The sequence below is a fragment of the Triturus cristatus genome, chromosome 3_2 (genome assembly GCF_964204655.1).
Source record: "Triturus cristatus chromosome 3_2, aTriCri1.1, whole genome shotgun sequence".
NCBI lineage: Eukaryota > Metazoa > Chordata > Amphibia > Caudata > Salamandridae > Triturus > Triturus cristatus.
In genome coordinates, this window is record NC_140584.1 from 1,135,924,556 (window position 1) to 1,135,947,390 (window position 22,835).

General features: G+C 44.3%; 1 protein-coding gene across 1 annotated transcript in view; it reads right to left on the reverse strand.

The window, feature by feature from the left end:
- Nucleotides 1–14,553: 14,553 nt before the first annotated feature.
- DNMT3L (DNA methyltransferase 3 like) overlaps nucleotides 14,554–22,835 on the reverse strand; it is a 187,748-nt gene continuing 179,466 nt past the window's right edge. Inside the window, exon 12 of the mRNA XM_085646967.1 lies at nucleotides 14,554–14,882. Within this exon, the coding sequence (XP_085503093.1) occupies nucleotides 14,732–14,882 (151 nt within the window). The 3' untranslated portion in view covers nucleotides 14,554–14,731. The remainder of the gene's footprint in view (nucleotides 14,883–22,835) is intronic.

A 22,835-nucleotide genomic window follows, 5' to 3' on the forward strand; every position in this document is an offset into this window, starting at 1 on the left:
GGTAGATGAAGCTCTGTGTTAATAAACACATTCAGAGAGGTGGTTGTGTACAAACAAACAACAGCCACAATACCGTACGTTTTGAACATGTAGTTAAATACCTGCTCATCGAGTACCTCAAAGGCAGATCATTCCATGGCACTACCAAAATTACATTTGGACACATTTGCTCAACTGTAAAACACTCCCTTCTATGGGTCATTTAACAACTCGGGGCTTTGGGGTTAGGTAACCTACTTTGGATGCTGTGTAAAAGAGTAAATACAAAAATTAATGCAATTAAACTAAGCTACCAGTACTGTCTAAAACACTGTGAAAACTGACACACATTCTGGCACTTTGTTTAGTTAATGTCGATTTTCTCATAGATGCGAGTAAAGTACTCTTACTATCTTAATGAAATCTGCACACTTTTAACTAATAGCATCGGGCGACCTTTGACAACTAGGCAATGAATACATTTTCATGTACCCCCGAAGCTCCCCTGACCCCCGCCCCCTTGGCACGTGTCATTGCCTCCCAGTGTTTGGGGGATATTCAAGACGCAGGTGAGTGAGTCAAATAGTCTAGAAAATGAAAGAGAAGCCAGGATTTGGATTCACATGCTCCGATCCTGATTGCATTGGTTAGTCTGTAAGCACTGCTTTTATTAATGAGTTGCACATTAGTAAAGCACCACGGTGTGAATGTGTGGCGACACTTCCCCCATGAGGTACGTGCCAAGCAATTGTTGACACAATCTACACTTTGCGTCTTTTTCAATTTATTTTTTATGAAGTGCAGGACCTTTCCGTGGGATTTTGCACACTACATACATTCAATCCAAAAATAAAACGTGTAGGTAAAAAACATTGCCATTTACAATGTCAATAGCACTAATTCACAAATGGGAGACCTATTTGCATTGCAAATGCTTGTTATTTCCTGAATCTCTTGCACAGCTTTTTAGGTCGAGCCTAGAGTCAGCGCGCATGTGCTGCCATGAGAGACAGTATCTCCTCTTGGGGCATTGATAACGCTCCTTGCTTGCTATTTGTTCCTGTCTGTGCTTTTTAAAAATTCTTTGCCTTTCTGTGGCTAATTGCTTACATTTGTCCCTCCTTCCCGTGGGTGGTTCTTGCCGCTGGCGACTGGCTCTGTTACTTTTATTATGGCTTATTTGTGTATTTCTCATTGTCTCCCTGCACTCCTTTTTCTGTCTGCTTTGGTTCGTTGTTTTAAACAGCTGTTTGTGCAAGTTCGTGCGCTTCCTTTTATAACAACGCTGCAACTCAATTCAACCTTAACCCCGCAGGTAACATTTTAATTATAATCAGTGCGACGGCCGCACCGGCCTCATCTCTAAGTATTGCGGCGGTATGCATTTCTTTTGTCTGTGTCAGTTTTCTCCTCCCCCACCCTGCTCTTTTACCAATGCTGAATGCAAATACTGTAACAGGACAACATTAGCAGAAAGCAAAAGTAGACCAAGGAGACCGCGGTCAGATAAAATATGAACATTAATTATCCGTCTTTAGGCAACAAAGTTATAAAAAAAATACCCAAATAAACCTTCACTTGTCTTGTTCCCCCCCACTCCTCCATCAGATGAGTTGTTAATGCTAGCAGATCTTAATTGTTCCATTGTGCTCATTTTGCGCCGGCTGGTATGTAAAGATAAATTATTTTCCGTTTAGCTATGCGGGGCGGGACCAGAGCCCTGATGGTGCGTGGCAGCGTGTCTCTTGGACAGGCTGTCAGAATCCCTGGATACCAGAGGTGATCGCCCTCCCTGGCATGGAACACACATTCTGTAAAAAGAAAATGTACTCTGCCATATCATAATTTTTAAATGCTTCTATAATCTGAACAGAAGCAATGTAAGTGGCTGCCGTAGCTTAGGCAGTGGGCGGAAAGGGAGCGGCAAACTTCGCCATGTCTTTGTAACTGTGTTTGCCTTTTACAAAGTTAATGCAAAGAATATTGACAATATACTAGAGATCTCATCCGATCGCGCGAGCCAGAAAACGTTATGCTACTGCAAATTTAAAATGCAGACTAGTCGGTGAACGCATTCACCAAGCTTAATTAATCGCGCCACGGACACGGATGTAAATACATTTTTAGTAGGTCGCAACTATAAGCCAGTTTGCTGTAGACTAAAATCTTCACCTGCTGAATTTAAATACGTAATTAATGGTAATTTGAATTCCGGTGGCTCTTGTGGAATACAATCCGTTCATGAGCAGCAAGACTACAAGTACCAGCATGCATTGCTATAGAATAAAGGGACAAAAGTACTGCATTTTTAGTGATAAACTGTAATTGGTAACCTGGCTAAAGCATTCGTACGAGACATGCCTCGTAGTTTAGTTAGCGTTCTTTAGCACTCGTTGGGCACCATCAATCAATCAGCTATTTCTGTAATGTTTGTCCAGCCCCCTGCCCTGGGAATGGTTACACACAGAGGGTCTCTAGGTTGTTTTAGACTGCATGTAATTTATTGCAGGGCACTGTCGTCCCGGTGTGGACCCCCTCTTTCCCTGTGAGCTTTTATCGCCATGAGCTTTTTTCAATCCCGCAGCAGCATGTCTATATCTCTCCCCATACTGTCGACAAACAATTATAATACTTAAAAAAACCACATAGGACACTGCGTGTTTGAATATACCGCCCATGTTATTCTTGGCACTGGTCTGTTATCACAAACAGCAGAATAAAGAAGCAGGATTTAAATACAAAATAATAGCCTGATTTCACATTTAAAGACAAAACAATATTTAAAAGGTTCACCTTGATGCCCGCTTCCGCCCTTTTTCTGCCTCTTGTTTTTTACCTTCTCAAGTTTGATGTCTGTATCCCGCTGTACCTCATGTTAGTGCCCTGTCCTGCCCTCTTCCTGCTATTAATGTTCGCCTTTCCCCATCCGCACCAATTCACCATAGATAGCGCACGACTACCTCAACACTAGCACAGCACCCGTGCAGCACCTCCTGACTGCCAACACAGCACTACCTCAGCACCAGTGCAGCACCACCACCTCAGCGCCAGCATCTCTTCAGCATCACTCAACACCACCACAGCACCACCTCAGCATCACTCGGCACCACCTGAGCACCAATACAGCATTACCAAAGCACCACCAAAGCATCACTCAGCACCACCACAGCACCACCTCAGCATCACTCAGCACCACCTGAGCACCAATACAGCATTACCAAAGCACCACCAAAGCATCACTCAGCACCACCACAGCACCACCTCAGCATCACTCAGCACCACCTGAGCACCAATACAGCATTACCAAAGCACCACCAAAGCATCACTCAGCACCACCACAGCACCACCTCAGCATCACTCAGCACCACCTGAGCACCAATACAGCATTACCAAAGCACCACCAAAGCATCACTCAGCACCACCTCACTATTACTGAACAACACCTCAGCATCAGTCAGCACCACCTCTGCACAAGCACACCACACCTTAGCACTACGTCAGTTTAACTCAACATGACCTCAGCACCAGCGCAGCACCACCTCAGGGCCAGCACATCCCCAGCACAGCACCAGTGCAGCACCACCTCACTACCAGTGCAGCACTACCTTGGAATCAGTGCAGCACCACCACCTCCGGAACAGCGCAGCACCAGCACAGATTCACTCAGCGCCACCGCAGCATCGATCAGCACCACCTCAGCACCAGCGAAGAATCTCCTCAGCATCACTCAACACCACCACTGCACCACTTCTGCATGAGCACAGCACCACCTTCGCATCAGTGCATCACCACCACCAGCAAAGCACCAACTCTGCACCAGCGCAGCCCCATCAAAGCATTAGCACAGCACCACCTCAGCACCAATGCAGCACCACATCAGCATCAGCGCATCACCAGCACAGCACGAACTCCGCATCACTGAGCACCACCTCCACACACCACCACCTCAGCACCATGTCATTATAACTCCGCATCACCTGAGCATCAGCACAACACCACCTCGGCACCAGGGCAGACCAACTGGAAGACATTGTATATGTTAATTATTTTTTTGATAGGGTCGTTCATTTGTACATAATGTTTACTTGGTTATATATAAGGTAACAAAAATGCTTAATTTAATTTAAATTCATTAATTTATATAGCGCTTAATCACCCCAAAGGGGTATCTCTGCGCTTAGGACGTAGTGCTGCAGTTAGATCCGAGGGGATTAGAAGAGATGAGCTGAGCTGAGCTTATATCACTTCATTATAAGTTTTGAACATGCTGCACAGCAGCCACACTGCCCTACAACAAAACCTAAACACATTGGCAAAGCCAATAGCTCTGGCTAAACACTTATAAGATCCCAAAGGCGAGACCTATTGGCTATGCCAATGCTTGTTTTTACTGAGCCCACAGTGGACCCTGCCATCCTTACAATATTTTAGATGGGAAGTGCTTTCCCACCATTTAGTCAAAATTTTTTTTATTTTTTTTATTTTATTTATTGAGAAGAGCAAGAGGTTGATAAAACGAGACATTGCAGAGTACAATTAGCGTTTGTTACATAGATAATATGGCTTAAAAGTGTAAAAAGTGCAATGAAAGAGAAACACTTGTGGAAAGTACAATGTACCTAGTATATAACAGCAAGAGTACATATACGGGGAAAACCACTAAAGTGCAAGTGCTAAGCATAAGTAATAGCAATAGTATTGTGATAAAAAAAAAGAAAGAAAAAAAATAAAAATAATAATTTTCTTCGTTGACAACTAATGGTCAATATAGAAGCATACATTTAGAAATATCGCCACTTCAGTGGTATAAAATCTATAAAGTGCTGAATACATTCCCGAAGGAGACCCATCAAAATTGTAAATCACTTCAGGATGAGAGTGCAATATGCTAAGTGCAAAATAGCAAAATACAGTACTTTAAACCATTAAAGTGCAAGTGTAAGACAAGGCGGATTACAAGAGAATTGTAGTCAAACGAATTCAACATCATGGTAACCACAATAAAAAGCTAATTTAAACGATTCACCACTACCAATGCTTTTAAAAACAGTTGCCGAACAAAGTGCCAATGCATTATTAAGGGAAAAAAAAAAAAGGGGGGGGGGAATAGAGTTTCAACGAGCGGATCGGAAATGGAGAGGACCGCTAGATACATCACTTCCAAAATTGGATTTTACTATTAAGTCTTCTCCAATTTTTCAAAAAACTTCCAATTTCGCTCATATTTTTTTATGGCTCCAACCCTCCTAGCATAGGCCTCCTCGAATTTTTTAACCCTTTTCATTTTGTTAATCCATTTCAAATGGGAGGGGGCTTCATTTGATCTCCAATTTTGCAAGATTGAAGAACGGGCTACCGCACAGGCAATAAAAATAAAAACTCTTTCTGGGTTAGACAATTGTAAGTCTCCCTTGCAGTAGCCAAATAATACAGTCTCAGCTGCAATCGGAACGGTACTCCCGATTGCACGCTCGATGTCCAAAAAGATGGCTTCCCAAAAAGGCCTCAGACCAGGGCACACAAAAAATGTATGATGCCATCCGCCTTCCCCAAGTTTAGCGCATCGAAAACACCTATCTTCGACATTGGGAAACCTTTTGCTCAAGGTAGAGGGTGTCAAATAGGCCAGCCACCTGGAAAGAAAGGCCATCCTCTTGTAATTGGCGGCACGGAGTGCTCTGCCACCAGAGTGGCTGACCCACTCCCACTCCCTCTCGGATAAACTGCAGTCAGTCTCCCGAAGTATTTTTTCCAGTTGTTTCTGGATTATGGGAGGATGCAGTTGTTTATGAATCAGCTTATACCAGTTGCCTATCCCTCGTAGTATAGCTCCATAAAGGGCAGTTGACAGCTGGTTGGGAGATTCATTTATACCTCCATAACTTCTCAACCAGGAGACTAAGCGGAGGTATTCAAAATAAGCCGGTTTCCAACGAGCCCCTAACCTGGCCAATATTTCCTGCCAGGAAATGGGTCTATTCTGTATTATAAAATGTCTCAATTGGGTTAAACCGAAATTCTCCCAAAGAATAATATGACCAGCTTGTAACTGGAGACCGAGGGCGGCACATTCTTTTAGTTTGAGGTATGGAAAACCCGTCAAATTCATGTCCCTAAAAATTGCCTGTAGTCTAAAAAGGAAGTCCTTTAAAGTTTTATATCGGCTTTTCTTTGGAAGTTTGGCAGTCTTTAAAAACACTGGAGTGGATGAACCGATTTCTAACAACATTCTATCGATAAAAAAAGTATCTCTACAGAAACAAGATCCTAGCAGTCTAGATACCAAATCGAGGAGGGTGGCTTCATAGTAAGATTTAATATGTGGGAGTGCGAGTCCCCCCTGATCTATTGGTAGTTGTAAGATGTTTAATTTAACTCGGGGGGGCTTTCTTCTCCCATATAAATTGCCTAAAAAGCGTATCTATTTCCCTAAAAAATACCTGATTAATTTTAAAGGGGAGGTTCGAGAATAAAAAAATCAAAAGGGGAAGTATCGACATCTTAATCAGAGATACTCGCCCAACTATTGATAATGGAAGAAGTGACCATTGATCCAGTAATTTAGTTATTTTTATCTTCATTCTTAAGTAATTTAGATCATAAAGTTGGGAAAACTGTGAGGAGACATAGATCCCGAGATCTCTTATGGGATTAGTCCTGGCTGCCTGTGATTTTAAAGAGTTGGGGAATATATCGATATCCGTGTTCAAGGCAAGAACTTCAGTTTTGTTTGCATTGATTTTATAGCCACCTGTTTTTTCAAACTGAGAGAATTCACCCAAGACCTCCTCGAAATTTATCCAATTAGGGGCCAGATATAAAATAATATCATCGGCAAATAACTTAAGTTTGGGCATATCTGGAATTGGGGGATGGATAGCAGCATTGATGCGGATTCTTGAAGCCAGGGGTTCTATAAAAAAAGTAAAAAGTAAAGGGAAAAGAGGGCAGCCTTGTCTCGTTCCCCGCTTAATTCGTATCATTCCTGCGCAGGTAGCATTTATTACAAGTTTAGCTGTGGCGTCCTGATAGATATTGTTTAACATTTCTACCACATTAAGGGGGAAACCAAATTGAACTAGAGTAAAAAATAAAGTTTTCCAATTTACACGGTGGAAGGCCTTTTCCGCATCGACCATTATTATACTTGCGGGGATATGGTTTATATTAAAATACTCCAATGCGTGTATTAAAAATTGGGTATTAGCAGCCATAGATCTACCCGCAATAAAACCCGTTTGGTCTCTATGGATGACCTCCTGAGCGGCTGGTAATAAGCGATCGGCCCAGACTTTCATTAATAATTTATAATCGGAATTTAAAAGACTTATAGGCCGATATGAGTTCATGTCATCAGGATTTTTATCTTTTTTAACGAATGAAATTATGATCGCTTCTTTGAATTCACACGGGACCTGGCCTCCTTCTCTTATAAAGTTAAACAGGTTTCTCAGGGGAGCAAGTAGTTGCTCTGCAAACACTTTGAAAAACTCAATCGGGAAGCCATCTTGCCCACAAGCTTTTGATCCTGGGGTTGATTTAATGGCTGCCAAAATTTCGCCTTCCTCCACTTGGCTTTCCAACTTGAGAACCCGCTCTGGGGATAACTGGGGGAGATCTAGAGTTGAGAAACACTCTTCAATTGAGTTATTCTGAATTTTATATTCGGTAGAATAAAGCCGGGTATAGTGATTCTGAAAAAGTTGGGCAATTCTAGAGCTATCGACTGTTTCCAAACCGGTAGAGGGATCTGATATTTTTGTCATTGAGGCTGATTCCTGTTTCTTTCTTGTAGAGTTTGCCAGGAATCTGCCGATCAACTGACTCTCCTCGTAGACCCTCTGTTGGAACAGTTGGGAGTTACAAACCTCTTCGATGGTAAAAAAGTGTTTCAATGCCATTTTGGCTTGGAGATATTCGTTGGGAAGAGACTGTAGTTGAAGGGCGTACTCCCGCTCAAGGTCTAACTGTAGTTGAGCTATCTTGTTCCTTCGGTCCTTGGATTGGGCAGTAGTATAAGCAATTATAAGGCCCCGGGCTGTCGATTTAAAACCTTCCCAAACAGAGAAGGGAGAAGCAGTGTTATGGTTGATCCTGAAGTATTCCCCAATTCAGATCCTGAAATCTTTTACCCATTCCTCATTCTGCAAAAGAAAGCGGTCCAGCTGCCACCTGGATCTCTCCCTATTTACTTCATTGATTTTAATTTCCAGATTGATATAGGCATGGTCAGAGAAAGGGTTGCATCCTATGCCCAATTCAAGGGTCTGAAGAGACCTAGAGCTAAGGAAGAAATCTAATCTAGATGCCGTGTGAAATCGATGAGAATAAAAAGTAAAAAATTCTTTCTCTGGATTCCTATCCCTCCAGCTGTCCACCAATTGGAAGCTCTCTATAATAGTCTCCAAAACTTTTTTAGTGTTAGGTTTTAATTGACCCCTCTGTTTATTTGTCGTATCTTTGCTTGGATCTAATATAAAATTAAAGTCTCCTCCGAGTATTATCTGCCCCGGAGCACCAGATAATAGATTGTAAACTTGAATCAGTGGTCCCTCATCGTCAACTATGGGGCCATAGTAATTAACCAAGTTAAGCCTCTTCCCATACAGCTTTACTGCAACCCAGATCCATCTCCCCTTCGAATCTCTTTGAACTTCTATGACCTCCCAGGGAAATTTATTTGAAAGATAGATTGCAACACCCCTTGCTGCTAAACCTGAGGATGCAAAAAAAACTTTCGAGAAAGTTCTGGGTATAAACAGTTTGGGGGAGTTGGATTTTAAATGGGTTTCTTGAAGAAACAGGATTTGGGGACGCAATGAAGCTAGCCATCTGATTAAGGCGCCATATTTTTTTTTTTTCAATATACCGTTTACGTTGGCAGATAGAATCTTGCATTTATTGAACTCCCTAACCATCTATGCGTTTAATTATGACCAAATCTCTACCTTGTCTAGCTATAAATGTCCTAATTGTAGCCTTACTCAAAAAAACCTCTTGCTCTATTTTTTCCCTCTTTACCGTAAGTGAATACACAACGCCCACTGTCCCACCCACCCCAAAGGAAAAAAGACCCCCCCACCCTAGAATGTGGATGATCCCTACGGACCCCGCTAACCACATTTCACCCGCCCCTACAAAAACCCTAGGGTGTCTTGACCTTACACCCTGAGTGTCCTACATCCCCCACGCCCATCCCAACCCTGCCTGTAGGTTATGTATCATGGCGGGAATTTCTGATAAATTTAAACTCCCTTAGAAATTTCCTTTAGTAGTGCCTGGGCCTCGTCCAGATCTGAGAACAAAAAGAACTTGCCCTTAACAAGGACTTTTAACTTGGACTGTTGTGCGATTGAGGCTTGGGCACCATACGTTTTAAAGAGCTGTAAGAGCTTAACAAATTCTTTCCTTTTACGAGCAGCAGAGAAAATACGACACTTGGTTGTGGCATTTAAAGAGAACTGCCTCTGCTGAATTGCTCTTGTTATGTTTCTTTCTTTTATTCGAAAGTCCATAAAGTTCACCAAAATTGTTCGTGGAATTGGAGAGTTCGGAAAAGGTTGTGCTGGTACACGGTGAGCCCTTGCAATTGTGAGGTCTCCTTCAAATTCCGGGAGAACAGTTTGTTTAATAAAGGATTCCACCCATTGCAGAGGCTGTGACTTTTCAATTCCCTCTGGAACTCCGACTATCCGTAGATTTGACCTCCGTGAATGATTTTCGAGTTCCTCAAGCTTATTTTCAAGATGTCTCTCCTTGATTGTAACTGCTTTCATCTCTTTGGACACAGAAAGAATCTGATCCTCGAGAAGTGAGACTCTGGCTTCTGCTTCCTGGAGTCTAATGGGGAGACCCTGCATCACCTCTTCGATTTTCCCCAGACGTTGGTGCAGTGATGCGGTCTCAATTTTCTGGGCCCTCTTCATTTCGCGAATTTCATCTAGAATAAGATTAAGAAGGTCTTTGATGTCTAATTGCCTTGCATCGCTGTTCTCACATTTCTCCAAGCTTATGATGGAGTGAAGCTGAGAAACAGTGGGCTCAGTGGGCTCAGTAACTTTGGGGGATGTAGTCAGAGATGTGGTCTCCCCTTGAACTAATACAGGTACTGGTACTAATAGTGATACAGGAGCTTCGAAAGAGTCATGGTGTGGGGCAATTGCTGTTAGTGGGCCTCCATTTAATTTTTCAGCAGCTGTTGAAGTAAACATCTCGCGGCCGTTGTGCACAATAGTGACCTGATTCGACTTTTGATCTTTTTCTTGTGCATGATTTAGCTTTAAAACTCTTCTTTGCGCTTGAGCAGAAGCCAAGTCTCCCCCCCCTACTGTAGAATGGTTTTTAGGGGATAGCTCCTGTCTTGTGGGTAGGGTACCTAGTGGTTCCATTGTCTGGCCCCAGTCCGTTAAATCGCCTTTGGTTGTGGTCCTTATTGGTGGGCTAGAGCAGGAGACCGGAGGTGGCAAGGTTGCTTTTTTGAAAAATAGCGGAAATTGCTTGGAAAGGTTGATTTTATCATTAGGGCCATCCGTGTCTGTACCTACACTACCGGGCTCACTGCACTGCTCAAGTTCGTCTACCATATGAGGTGCCTGAAGCTCCTTAGTTTTTAACAATGTTGCCGAAGTCAGCTCCTCTTCAGAGCTCTCAAAGGTGCTGTCTTGGGATGGAATGAGTGCAGGCTCATCGCCCTTTTGGAGCAGGCTGGCAGTCTGCCTCGCTTCCTTCACTTGGGCAAGGCGAGTTTTAATTTTTTTTTGGCGGGCAGTGCTGTCGTTTTTGGCTCCCCCGCTGCTTTTTAAGGGTTTACCCATACTTTTGCCAAACAGAGATATCTTGAAATCAGGTCTTGCTAAACCTTAGGTTCGATATGACGTTATGAGGCGTTTACTAGCGTTTTGCTAGCGTTTTGCTAGCAAAATATAGGCAAATAGGCAAATAAAGGTGGAGGCTAAATCATATAATTACGCATATTGTTGTAATTATAATATGAGGCCAATGCAAATGCCAATGCAGTTCGGGTAAAGTGCTCAGGACCACACTTTAGCAAAGACGAGCCATTACTCACTGACTCCCTCGATCTTGATGTTGAGGCTGCTGCGACACTAAAGTGGGTCTGAAAGCTCCTGGCTCCTGACTCGTGCGCTGTTTTCATCCCGTCATTTTTCAGTATTTCCTTGCCTCGTTAGCTCGTTAGCCCCGGGCTCCGGTCTCCTCCGAGGACAGGTTGCAGCAGTTGCAGCAACTTCACTTTCACACTTTTCTCACTGTCTCACGGAGCGCTCTGCGGGTCACAGATGGTAACATCACTCGATAAATGCAGAAGCGCGCTGCTGAATCCAAAAAGAGACACCGCTAACGCCGTCAGCACTGGCGTTCACGAACCGCCATTTCCGGGGGTTGGGCGTGGAGGGTTACGGACACCTGACTAGCCGGAGGCGGGGCACTCCGTAGTCATCGCCCGATCAGCCACCTGTACAATAAGCCACCATTTAGTCAAATTAACAATTTGGAGGGATCTTCCAATTTTTGCCACGTTCTGCACTTAAACTCTGGGCAGTGCAGGTTATTCGTTCTTGGTCATAACCAGTTGTTCACGTTAGTATTCAAAAAGAGACCCCTCCTCTTCTTCATCAAACATGTAATGATTTCTTCAAGTGTCAGCCTCTACATGTGTACACTTCTGTGTCAGCCTGCAGCAGGGGTGTCCGATCCTGCAAGGCACTCATTGCATGGATGGCGCTCCCGGTAATAGGCATCCATGGTACCAGTCTTCGGCTCTCGTTTGCATGAGCAAACAGGTATATCGTCTCTGCGGCTCAACCACGCTGCCCAGTGCTTCTCTGCAAACGCAGTGCTCTTGTTAATATGGGATACTTTGAATTTAACAGGGATGGATGACTCCATTTACATTGAAAGTGACAGGCTCAACAAATAGCTCATAGTTAAAAGAGATGTCTATGAAATTAGCCATGTTTTATGCATTTGAACGTTTTCAAGTATTGATTTAAGATATGGTATTTCGTTGTCTTTTCCTTATGGTTTCCAGTCACAATTTTAGACTACATTATTTGTTATCAGGAGTGTATGTGAAGTTGCTTTGTATGTCTTTAATGTCCTTTGAACATGGCGAGTAGTCCTTTGTTAATATCTATTACGCTTTTAAATATGACACATTTTCTCCATATTTCACTGGCAGTTTTGTAAAAAGCGTGGCCTTTTTACAAAACTGCTGATTTTCGATTTGTTTACAAATCGAGAAATCCCGAAATCCTGGAGGGTCTGCCAAGTGGGGTTGTTTGTTCCCAGGGCACATGCTGTCAAGCTTAGGGGAGCACCTATCCTCCGGTGACTACTGCTCGACATGTTGCTGAGTGTACCCTCCCCACCCATCCTGCCAATGCCCTATTATATTCTCTTCCCACCCATGCTGCAAGTTCCCTTTCCATAGTAGGGTCAGATTGCTGAGACCTACATTTGACAGACTGGTGCACACAGCAGTTATTACTACAGTCCTGTTGCTACTCTTACCAAGGTGCTTAGTTGGTAGGGGCATCTGTGACATAGGACAGGAAACGTCCTTTACAACGCGGGCTGAGCAACACGTGCTGTTTCCCCGCAAGCAGAACCACACTTGCCTTAACCAGGCGTGTGCGTGGTTAAAGCAGTGCATGGTCTAGATGTGCGTATGGGCGAGGAGAGGTACAGAAAGGATCAGGACAGGAAGCTATGCAGTCTGGTAAGTGGGGCAGGGGCGTGGGGGATAGTTTTTAAAGCTGGGGGCTGGTTTTAGTGCAGGATAGTTTTGGGGGCTGGGTTTTAGGGCTAAGGGCAGCTGGGGGACGTGGTTGTTTTCAGAGGTGGCAGGGTCAGTTTTTGGGACCAGAGTGGGGTGCTGGGGTCGGGGAGGTTTATAGGGCTGGGGGCCGAGATTTAGGGCTCAAGGCAGGTGGGGAAGGGAGAGTTTTCAGGGCTGGGGCAGTTTTAGGGCTCAGGGCAGGGGGTTGGGGTCAGGGTTGTTTTTAAGATGTAGGGGCGAGTTTCACTCTCAAAACAGAATTCCTTCTGATTACCCCCCGCAACCCCTCTGCACCTACCCTGGACTGGCTTAACCAACTCACTGCTCTTAACTGCACTCCGCATGTTGTTGACTCTGCTAAACCATTAGGTATTACCTTGGACAAATACCTAAATATACAAACACACATTAGCGCAACTACCAGGGGAGCCAATTTCCAGCTCAGCATCCTCAAGAAAATCAAGCCTTTCTTTCCGTCTGAGGACATCCGGCCGGCAGTTCAATACCTGGTTATCTCCCATTTGAAATATGGGTTCGTGCCCCTTGCAGGGCTTCCCAAAGCTAGCTTAGTGCCGCTCAGAGCCACCCTAAATGCATCACCCAGGCTCATCACAGGCTCCAGAAAACATGACCACATCACGCCTGACCTAATTCAACTAAATTGGCTGTCTATAGAAGAAAGGATACGTTTCAAGATAGCTCGCTCAACGCACAAAGATATCCACTACAACACCCCGAGTTACTTGGCTAAAAAGCTTGAGCTATCTGGATCGAGTCAGACCTTAAGAAGCTCGACCACCCTATTTTTGAAACCCCCCAAATTCAAAAAGAAAATAACTTACAATCGTGCTTTCACTGGTCTTCCTTCAAGAATTTGGAATGCTCTTCCTCCAGAGATCAGATCAAACCCATCCACTGCATCTTTCAAGAAACAGGTCAAATGGCTAATCTTGAGTGAACATCAACAGCATTAACCTGACTTACCTTCCCCAGGATTTGATACTTCTTTCATAGTGTGTTGTTTGAATTTTTGCTTTCTTTTTACTTATCTTGTTCTATGGTCCTGCTGAAACTGTATCGGCCCCTCTGATTGGGCTTACTCTCCTCCCCCTTGACCGGATTATTCCCCCCTCTGGTTTTCCGTGTGATTAGTGAACAAACGTATTTGTTCCACTGCATTGTTTTATTCTTGCTTTTGTCACTCTGTACAGCACTCTGATACCCCTAAGGTTCATGTTCGCGCTTTATAAAACTTTTCAAAATAAAAAAAAAAAAATAGGGCTCAGGGCAGAAGGGGGTCGGGACAATTTTCAGGGCTGGGGGCAGTTTTAGGGCGCATGTGCCTTAACCACGCATTCCTTTACCAATCATGCCTTTACAATGAAATTGCGTGGTAAAGGCATGCGTGGTAAAGGAATTCATGGTAAAGGAATGCACATGTTGTTGGGACCGTGTTGTTAAGGCACACATGGTTTAGCCATGAGTGCTTCTGTCATACAACCACATAAGACACAGGCGTGCTCTAATTCGGCCACAATGTGCAACAATGATGAAACTAGAACAGAACCGCACAATGGTTTAGCCATGAGTGCTTCTGTCATACAACCACATAAGACACAGGCGTGCTGTAATTAGGCCACAATGTGCAACAATGATGAAACTAGAACAGAACCGCATGGGGAGATGCACTCCAACACCAGCCTTCAGTAGGATGCGCTGCGCTGCACCTGTTACACTCTCAATAGCAAACAGATGTGTAAACACTACATCCAGAAGTCATTCAAACCTGCTTTTAATTCTCGCATAATACAGAAACACTCAGAATCGCATACTCTCAATAAAACCATGTTATATATAAAAACATGTAATTAAAATTGTAAAAATCCAAACAAAACATGAACATTTTCTTCCTTAAAAGATTAGGGGCTTGGGGCACAAGCCAGGGTTTCAACCTTAGGAGGGAGTGAGACATCTGAAATATTCCTTCATTGGGACGAAGAACTTTTTGAGCAGTTTGGCCAGCCTGGTGCCCACAAAGTTACTGTTGCTGAGCTTTTCCCGAAGCTGGACCAGGTCCACGGTCCACAGAGGGGCCGAGTACTTGCTGAAAGAGACAAAGGAGTCACATTAGAAGCAGATATGGAAAAAAACACTGTGCAAGGAAGCGGGACCTTATAATGTGTGTACTGCTCAGAAACACATAGAGGATAACATTACATTCTATCAACAGGAGCTAATGAAGAATGAAATATTTAGTCATAGCCGTTCCCCAATCATAGACTTCTACCTCAAACAAGTGATGCTTCTTGTCCTGAATTCCATACGTGCTCTATGTGCAGGGTCTGCAGGGCTTGGTGCATCTATTATTACTGTTCTTTTTTTGCACATCAAGCAGTTTTCCAGTTCTCCAGTTTTTATGTAACACTATTCATATAATCTGCCTGTGGTGGCCAAATAAGTTTGGAAAGCCTTTTCTTTTTATGCCATCCTCCACTGTAGATGGTAATGATGTTGTCCATGCAGGCTATCACTTGAAACTTTCAGGCCTGAACACAGACAACAGGATGCTGATGAAACATCAATGTACTTATGATATTCCAAAGAGAATGCCTATAAATAATCTCAATGAGATTCAGGAGGCACCTGTGTGTACTGAGAGTCAGGAATCGGAAGCCGGGATACCTTCTCCTGTGTAAGAATATGATAATTATACCAAAGGCAGAAACTGCGGCTCAAGAGCTCCCTCTTAACCTATGGATTCTTCAAAAACAGGAGCACTTGGATAATGAAATCTGAAAATTCCCAGTAACTCTAAGTGCTTAGTACGGCTTGGGCCAAGTCAATTATATCAAGTAGTGAAGTGAATGGATGACCCTCCATTGCATGACACTACCTCTAAAGACTGAGATTTATTAAGAATTAATGCAACGCAGTGCAGCATGGCAAGTGGCTGTACTGGGTTTTGTGAATGAGATAGAGCTGAAAAGCGCCAAATGTACTAACATATGATGCTCTTTAGATCTCTCTCTGAGCTGGTCCACTTGAGGCTGCCGACACAGGCATCTTGCACCATAGTGCAGAGAGATTGTGTTGTGATTAGGACAGTTTTTTGTGCGGGAAGGAAATTTAAAGCACAAAAACCCTCCAAAGAGGCATATTCCTCTTTTTATGCATGCCGCATAAGAGGAATATGCAGAATGTAGCATGCATAGAAAAACGAAGCAACGAGGAGAAACTAAGATATTTCTCCTCATTACCCCTCTGTCGGGTAGGCCCATCAAGTTTTAAAAGCTTTATTCGACAGCATGTCATAAAAGCAAATACATCCTAACAATTCCATAAATACTAAGGTAAAATAGCTTAAAAATACATTAAATCATTATGCTGGCGGATAACATCAGATAAAAACATCATCAATAGATAAAAGATCTTAAAAGATCAAACATTGAATAAAATTAATAGACATTTCTTGGTGGCAAAACACTCATTGATCAGCTTCAGTGGATTTCAAAGCACGAAGGCGTAATATCCAAGCCCACCCCAGAAATTTAGCAACAGCGATTACCAAACAGGGGGTGCAATCAGATTCTAAAATTCTTAAAGCTTCCTTGTAGCTACGTGTTCCCAAATTTAGGCATACTGGCTTTATCCATCTACGGCGGGGGGCAGTGTATAGCGGACACACAAACAACAAATGACCAGCATCCTCAATCAAGTCTAAACAGTGGTGACATTTATCATCCTTGGAGATTGACCATTTGTGGGTAAAAGCTTTTACAGGGAGAGACCCGATTCTGAACTGGAAATACAGTTTCCTGTCCATGGGCCTCTCTATGATATCCCAATATGCCTCGTAAGATGGTAAAAATTTAATATCAAAGAAACGGCCAGTCAAGTTAGAGCCTTGGCCAGCACGAGAGGCAGATGTCAGGGTCATATCCCAATACAATTTCTTGAGGATTGACTTTGATGGAATACTTGAACTGTTTATATCATTCCATAAATACCCTAGCTCCAGTTTTATAAGCAAGTTCTTAATTTCTTTAAGCCAAGTGATGGAATGAAAACAATCAGCCCTAATTATGTCCTTCAGGGCACTAGCATAATGTTCAAGTTCCGGCGTTGTCATGATCCGCCGCCAACACAGAAGTGGACGTAATTGTGCCAGATCCTCAATTTTTTTCCTCCCTAGATCGTATTTTAATGGGATCATTGGGGTACTTTGGGGAACACCTGTTAGGCTGCGTAGGAACTTATTTTCAGCCAGCCGTAAGCCACTTAGATTTGCAAACCCCCATAGCTCCGAACCATACAGCGATGCACTAATAACTTTCATATTATAGATTTCCAAGGCAGGCCTAATTGGCTTAGTCAATGAAGATCTGTGCTTGGAAATAATTGCACCTGCAAGCTGGTGGAATTTTAAGACAGTCATGTCAATGTGATTTGACCATTTCATATTATGCTGAAGCGATATTCCTAAATATGTAAAAGCCTCAACCTGCTCCAATGGAATACCATTATATTTTATTACTCCTCTAAAATTTTGTCGTTGGTTTAGACACATGAATTTAGTTTTAGAGGTATTTATCTCGAGACCCCGGTCCTGACAAAATTCAGCGAATATGTTTAACGCTTTCTGCAATCCGCTTGGGGTTCGTGAAACCAACAACGTGTCGTCCGCGAACATGAGAACAGGCACTCTGGATCCTGCCAGAATAGGGGCATCAGTAGGGGAGCTGCCAAGGTAATCGACTATCCCATTTATGTATAAAGAAAACAATGTCGGTGCCAGGACGCATCCCTGCCGAACACCACGTTCAACGGGAAATGGGTCCGTCACCTCCCCCTGGCTTCCCCATCTAATTTGTGCATAATTGTTCTGATGTAGGCGGACAAGTAAGGTTAGTAATTCCGGGGCCATACCTACTTGGGCGAGAACCTTCCAAAGTTTAGAGCGAGGCACCAGGTCGAAGGCTGATCGCAGGTCAATAAAGACTGCATAAAGGGGCCCTTTGGACAACTTCACGTTCCTCCAGTAAAGAGCTAGGAAGTAAAAAACTTGGTCAATAGAGCTGGTGCAAGGTCTAAACCCGGCTTGGTATGGTGACAAGATGTTATTATCCTCAACCCAAGATTGGAGTTTATTTTGTACCAACCGACCTATTAGTTTTTGTGCTGAGTCTATAAGACTAATAGGTCTATAATTACTTGGGAGTGATTTGTCACCCTTTTTATGAACCGGGATTATTTCTGCCCCTTTCCATGAAGAAGGAATGGGTGCACCCATGGCCACTGAGTTAGCTAGCCATTGAAAGTATTGGCACCAAGATAATCTATCAGTTAAAAACACATCCGCAGGTATCCCATCCATTCCAGGTGCACGGCCCGCTGTTATACTATCCAAAGCTAGGTTAACCTCTTTAATTGAAAACACCTGTGTTTGGAAATAAACAGTGGGAGGAAGTGGTTGCTCTTCTGCGGATGGGACAGAAGCATACTGTGGTTTAAAAAAATCAACCCATTGGTTTTTTGCCACATGGTTTTGTGGGGAGGGTGCAGAGCCGCCTCTACCCCACTTTAATGTGGCCCAAAATCGTTTTTGGTCTTTAGCCAAGCATGCGTGTTTCAGATCCTGCCACTGGTTCTCATCCCAGTCCTTCTTAGCTGTTACCTGAACTTGCCTATAAAGCTTCCTGGCTGATCTCACATCTTCCGCTACTCCTGATCTCAGAGCAACACTCAAGTTCTTGCGGGCTATTTTACAGGATTTGTTAAACCATCCCTCTTCAGGTGGACAACCTTTGATGATTTTCCCACTACTAGGGGGTTTCATAAAAAACCCTTGCAGTTTAGTGAAAAAGATGTTATGGGCCTCGAGCATAACTAGATGGAAGTCGGAGTTAGTTGATTTAGGGCCTAAATTGGCCACCTCACAAATAATAGTTTTCTTGAGGTCATCCAAGATTTCCACCTTCTCAATGAATCTATCCCATTTGACATGTTGCATATTGTTTGATGTAACGATATCCAGAGTTACTTTCCCCCCCTCAGTTTTAGATTCTCTAGGGGTATTTGATAGATGTAACTCTAGACACAAGGGATTATGATCACTTTCATCCCGTGTGATTACGGACATGTCATTCAGACTGCTCCAAACTCTAATATCCACCAGGAAGTAATCGATTCGACTAGTAGACCTTCCGTTATCAAATGTGCTTGCGCCCTGCCGATCTGATTTAGTGCGCCCATTAGCAGCTCTAAGCCCTCTTTCTAAACAAAGGGCTTTGAGTTGAATGGCTGCAGCGGACCATCTCTTGACTGGGGGAAGGTCCAACTGGGGAATACCCCACCTATTGTCCTCTTCAATAGCTAGGAATTGGTCCTCCGGACCAAGAGGCTCAAAGGTTGTATTAAAGTCTCCTCCAACAATTTTTATCATTTCAGGGGGGAGCACTGTAAGCTGGTGGTCCAAGACATTTATCACATCTGGCGAAGTACCCCCAACCATCCCTCGAGCATAAATATTAAAAATAGCCATACTCTTATTGTTGGGCCAATTTAGGATTAAAGACAAAATATCTAGCGATGGGAGATTAAGTTGGGTGATTTTACAACATAGTGACTGACGTACCCATATTATCAAGCCACCAAGTGGTCGGCCTTTAGCTTTTTTAGTGGCAGGTATACAAAAGTTAAGGAATCCAGGGCGAAAAACTGGGGCCACAGACCAAGATTCTTGGAATAAAATAATATCAAATTGATCCACAAAACTACTCCATACACCGGAATGCAGCTTGTTATTTATACCTGCAATATTCCAGGATAAAATAGACAGCCCTGGATCAGTTTCAGGAGGATAGAAAGGGTGATTGATCAATGGTCCTATGGTCTCACCAGTTTCCCTATCCTGGCAATCACTAGCGGGACTTAAGATATCTGATGCGACATTTACCAATGAATCAAATGCTAGGGAATCAAATAAATTATTGGTCAGTGGATCCTGTATCTCACCTGTTATCTTACCCAGACAATCAATAGTAGCACTTAGATTAGCTGGTAAAGCACTTTCCAATGGATCGAATGCTAAACACATCCCACCAAGATTATTTAAAGATTTAGACCCCAATGGGTCAATGACATCAGTCTGAATTCTTTGATAATTCCCTAATGTCTCAGTAACTCTAAAGCTAGCAAAAGGAATGGGGTCTGCCACAGTTACGGCCAGCCCTTTATCCGTATTCACCACATTAGTTCTATCTTTGAGTCAATCGCAATCATTTAAGCCCGACAACACCTCAAACCTATTCTCCAGGCTAATGTTCCAATTGCTGGTGGAGACGCTCCTACCCCCTTTACTTGGAGACGGTGTCCACCCTGATCTTGGTAATCCTTTGTGAATGCCTCGATTTCTCATATAATAAAAATATTTGAGGGTTAACGGGATGATGACACCTTGTCTTCGTTGCGGGGGGTTTATATTGGCCAAGATATCTGGGAGGACATCAGGATTGGAAAGATTTAAAACCACACAATCCCCTTTAAATTTTTTCGGGTGATGCCCTAGCCATTGGACCCTTCTTGCCATAATAATTTCCCTGGCTAGTTTCTGCTTACCCCAAGGAGACATCTTCATGTTATTCACCAGCCAATACAAAGATTTACTGATCAGAGAAGATGTAGTTTCCGATTTGTCAGTAGTCAAAGCAGGAACATTGGCAAGAACCAATGTAAGAGGTTCTGCCTGGGAAATACATTGAAATTGGTTATTTGCCACTGTTAGTGCCTTTGGGGTATCTGTGCTTGCCTTCGGGAGATTTTTATTAGTTCCAGGTGGCTGGATTGGGATGTTCGCTTTTACATTTCTTATTGTTCTTTGCCCTCCGTTCGGAGGTACCCCATTTAAAATACGTACATTTGGGGATATAGGTATAGTTCTAGCGACTTCATCCACAGGTCTGTTTATTATGGCGTTCAACCTAGCTATCTCTGCCATAAGATGATCGATTTTGGCTACCAATGGGGTTATAATACCTCCTATTTTAGTATCGATCATATCTCTGATCTTTTCAGAGAGCTCAGTATCAGGATTTATGTTGGAGACTGACCCTGATGCATCTTCTTTGCTAATACTTTTATTCACAATAGTAGCCCTTTTCCTCCCTGTACGAGACCCATTACTTTTAAACTGGGACTTTCTGCATGCTCTAACTAGCCTACTTCTCAAGGGAAGAGCGGGCGACTGCGAGTCAGCTCCTGTAGCCGCCTCATCTATATCTAATACAGTTTCTAGTGGCGACTTAGGAGCTAAAGGCGGACAAGAATCAGGTATGTCACTATCTACACTCATTAGATCTAGGGACATACTACTTGTTGCCTGTAAAGGAGAACCCAACGGTAAACCAGACAAAGGAATCAGTGGTGGAGAGCTAGGAGAACATATTAGCCCCAATGAAGTCCTCCTATCGTTGTTAATTTTACTGACAATCTGGACCAAATAATTGTCCATAGTGTTAGTCATTGTAGAGTTCCTTGCTTTGGACATTGTATCCATATGTGGCGACTGTCTGCAGATAAATCTGGAAGTGGTAACCCTAAACAATAGATGTGTTCATCAGTAACAGTACCTGTTTTGTTGCAGTCCCAAAAAGGTAGCTCAGTGTCACGGACGGCAATGGTGTGGCCCGTCCCGTCCTCGCTCGACCTCGAACGGCCTCAGACGGCCCGCCCTTTGTCCGGGCTTCGTCCGGCGCGTCCCGCTCGCGTCCCGCGTAGCGGATGGCACCTCCTCCTTTATGGGGGGTGGGATGGCTAGGTCGGGTGGGCGGGGAGAGAGCACAGGTGTTAGAGAGCACGGGCTCCTGGGACACAGAGTCCCGCGTCGTGCTTCAGCCCTCCTCGACTCCTTGTAGGCAATAGCGGTAGCAGGCAGCCCCTTCTTGGGTGACAGCGAGGGAATGCACCTCCTCAGCAGCAAGTGACACTCCAGGCGAAGCGGGACCCGCGCCAGCGGGTTCCGCGAGGTCTTAAGTACAGTCCAGGTCGGGTGGGCGGGGAGAGAGCACAGGTGTTAGAGAGCACGGGCTCCTGGGACACAGAGTCCTGCGTCGTGCTTCAGCCCTCCTCGACTCCTTGTAGGCAATAGCGGTAGCAGGCAGCCCCTTCTTGGGTGACAGCGAGGGAATGCACCTCCTCAGCAGCAAGTGACACTCCAGGCGAAGCGGGACCCGCGCCAGCGGGTTCCGCGAGGTCTTAAGTACAGTCCAGGTCGGGTGGGCGGGGAGAGAGCACAGGTGTTAGAGAGCACGGGCTCCTGGGACACAGAGTCCCGCGTCGTGCTTCAGCCCTCCTCGACTCCTTGTAGGCAATAGCGGTAGCAGGCAGCCCCTTCTTGGGTGACAGCGAGGGAACGCACCTCCTCAGCAGCAAGTGACACTCCAGGCGAAGCGGGACCCGTGCCAGCGGGTTCCGCGAGGTCTTAAGTACAGTCCAGGTCGGGTGGGCGGGGAGAGAGCACAGGTGTTAGAGAGCACGGGCTCCTGGGACACAGAGTCCCGCGTCGTGCTTCAGCCCTCCTCGACTCCTTGTAGGCAATAGCGGTAGCAGGCAGCCCCTTCTTGGGTGACAGCGAGGGAATGCACCTCCTCAGCAGCAAGTGACACTCTAGGCCCATCATTTTGTCACAAACTCATTGTCACAAGTCTTTTGTAAATCTGGATTTGCGTCAAAATGTGGATGAATGCATGGGAATGACCATGCTCAACCCATGTAAAGCCTACCAGATACTTTGGGGCAGATTTATGAGGCCCGTTGTGCCATCGGAACGTCACTTTTTGTGACGTTCCGTGGCGCAGAAGCCTGCGTGATATTTATCAGGCAGCACTGAGCCACTTATTTTGGCTTAATGCGCCTCATAAATATCAGTCCCTTTAACGCAGTGTTCTGCGTTAAAGAGGCGTGCAATGGGTGTTGCTGGGGGCGTTCCCTGCAACATCCATGGACTTTTGACACTGCCCCAGATTTACGAGAAATCGTAAATCTGAGGCAGCGCCAAAAA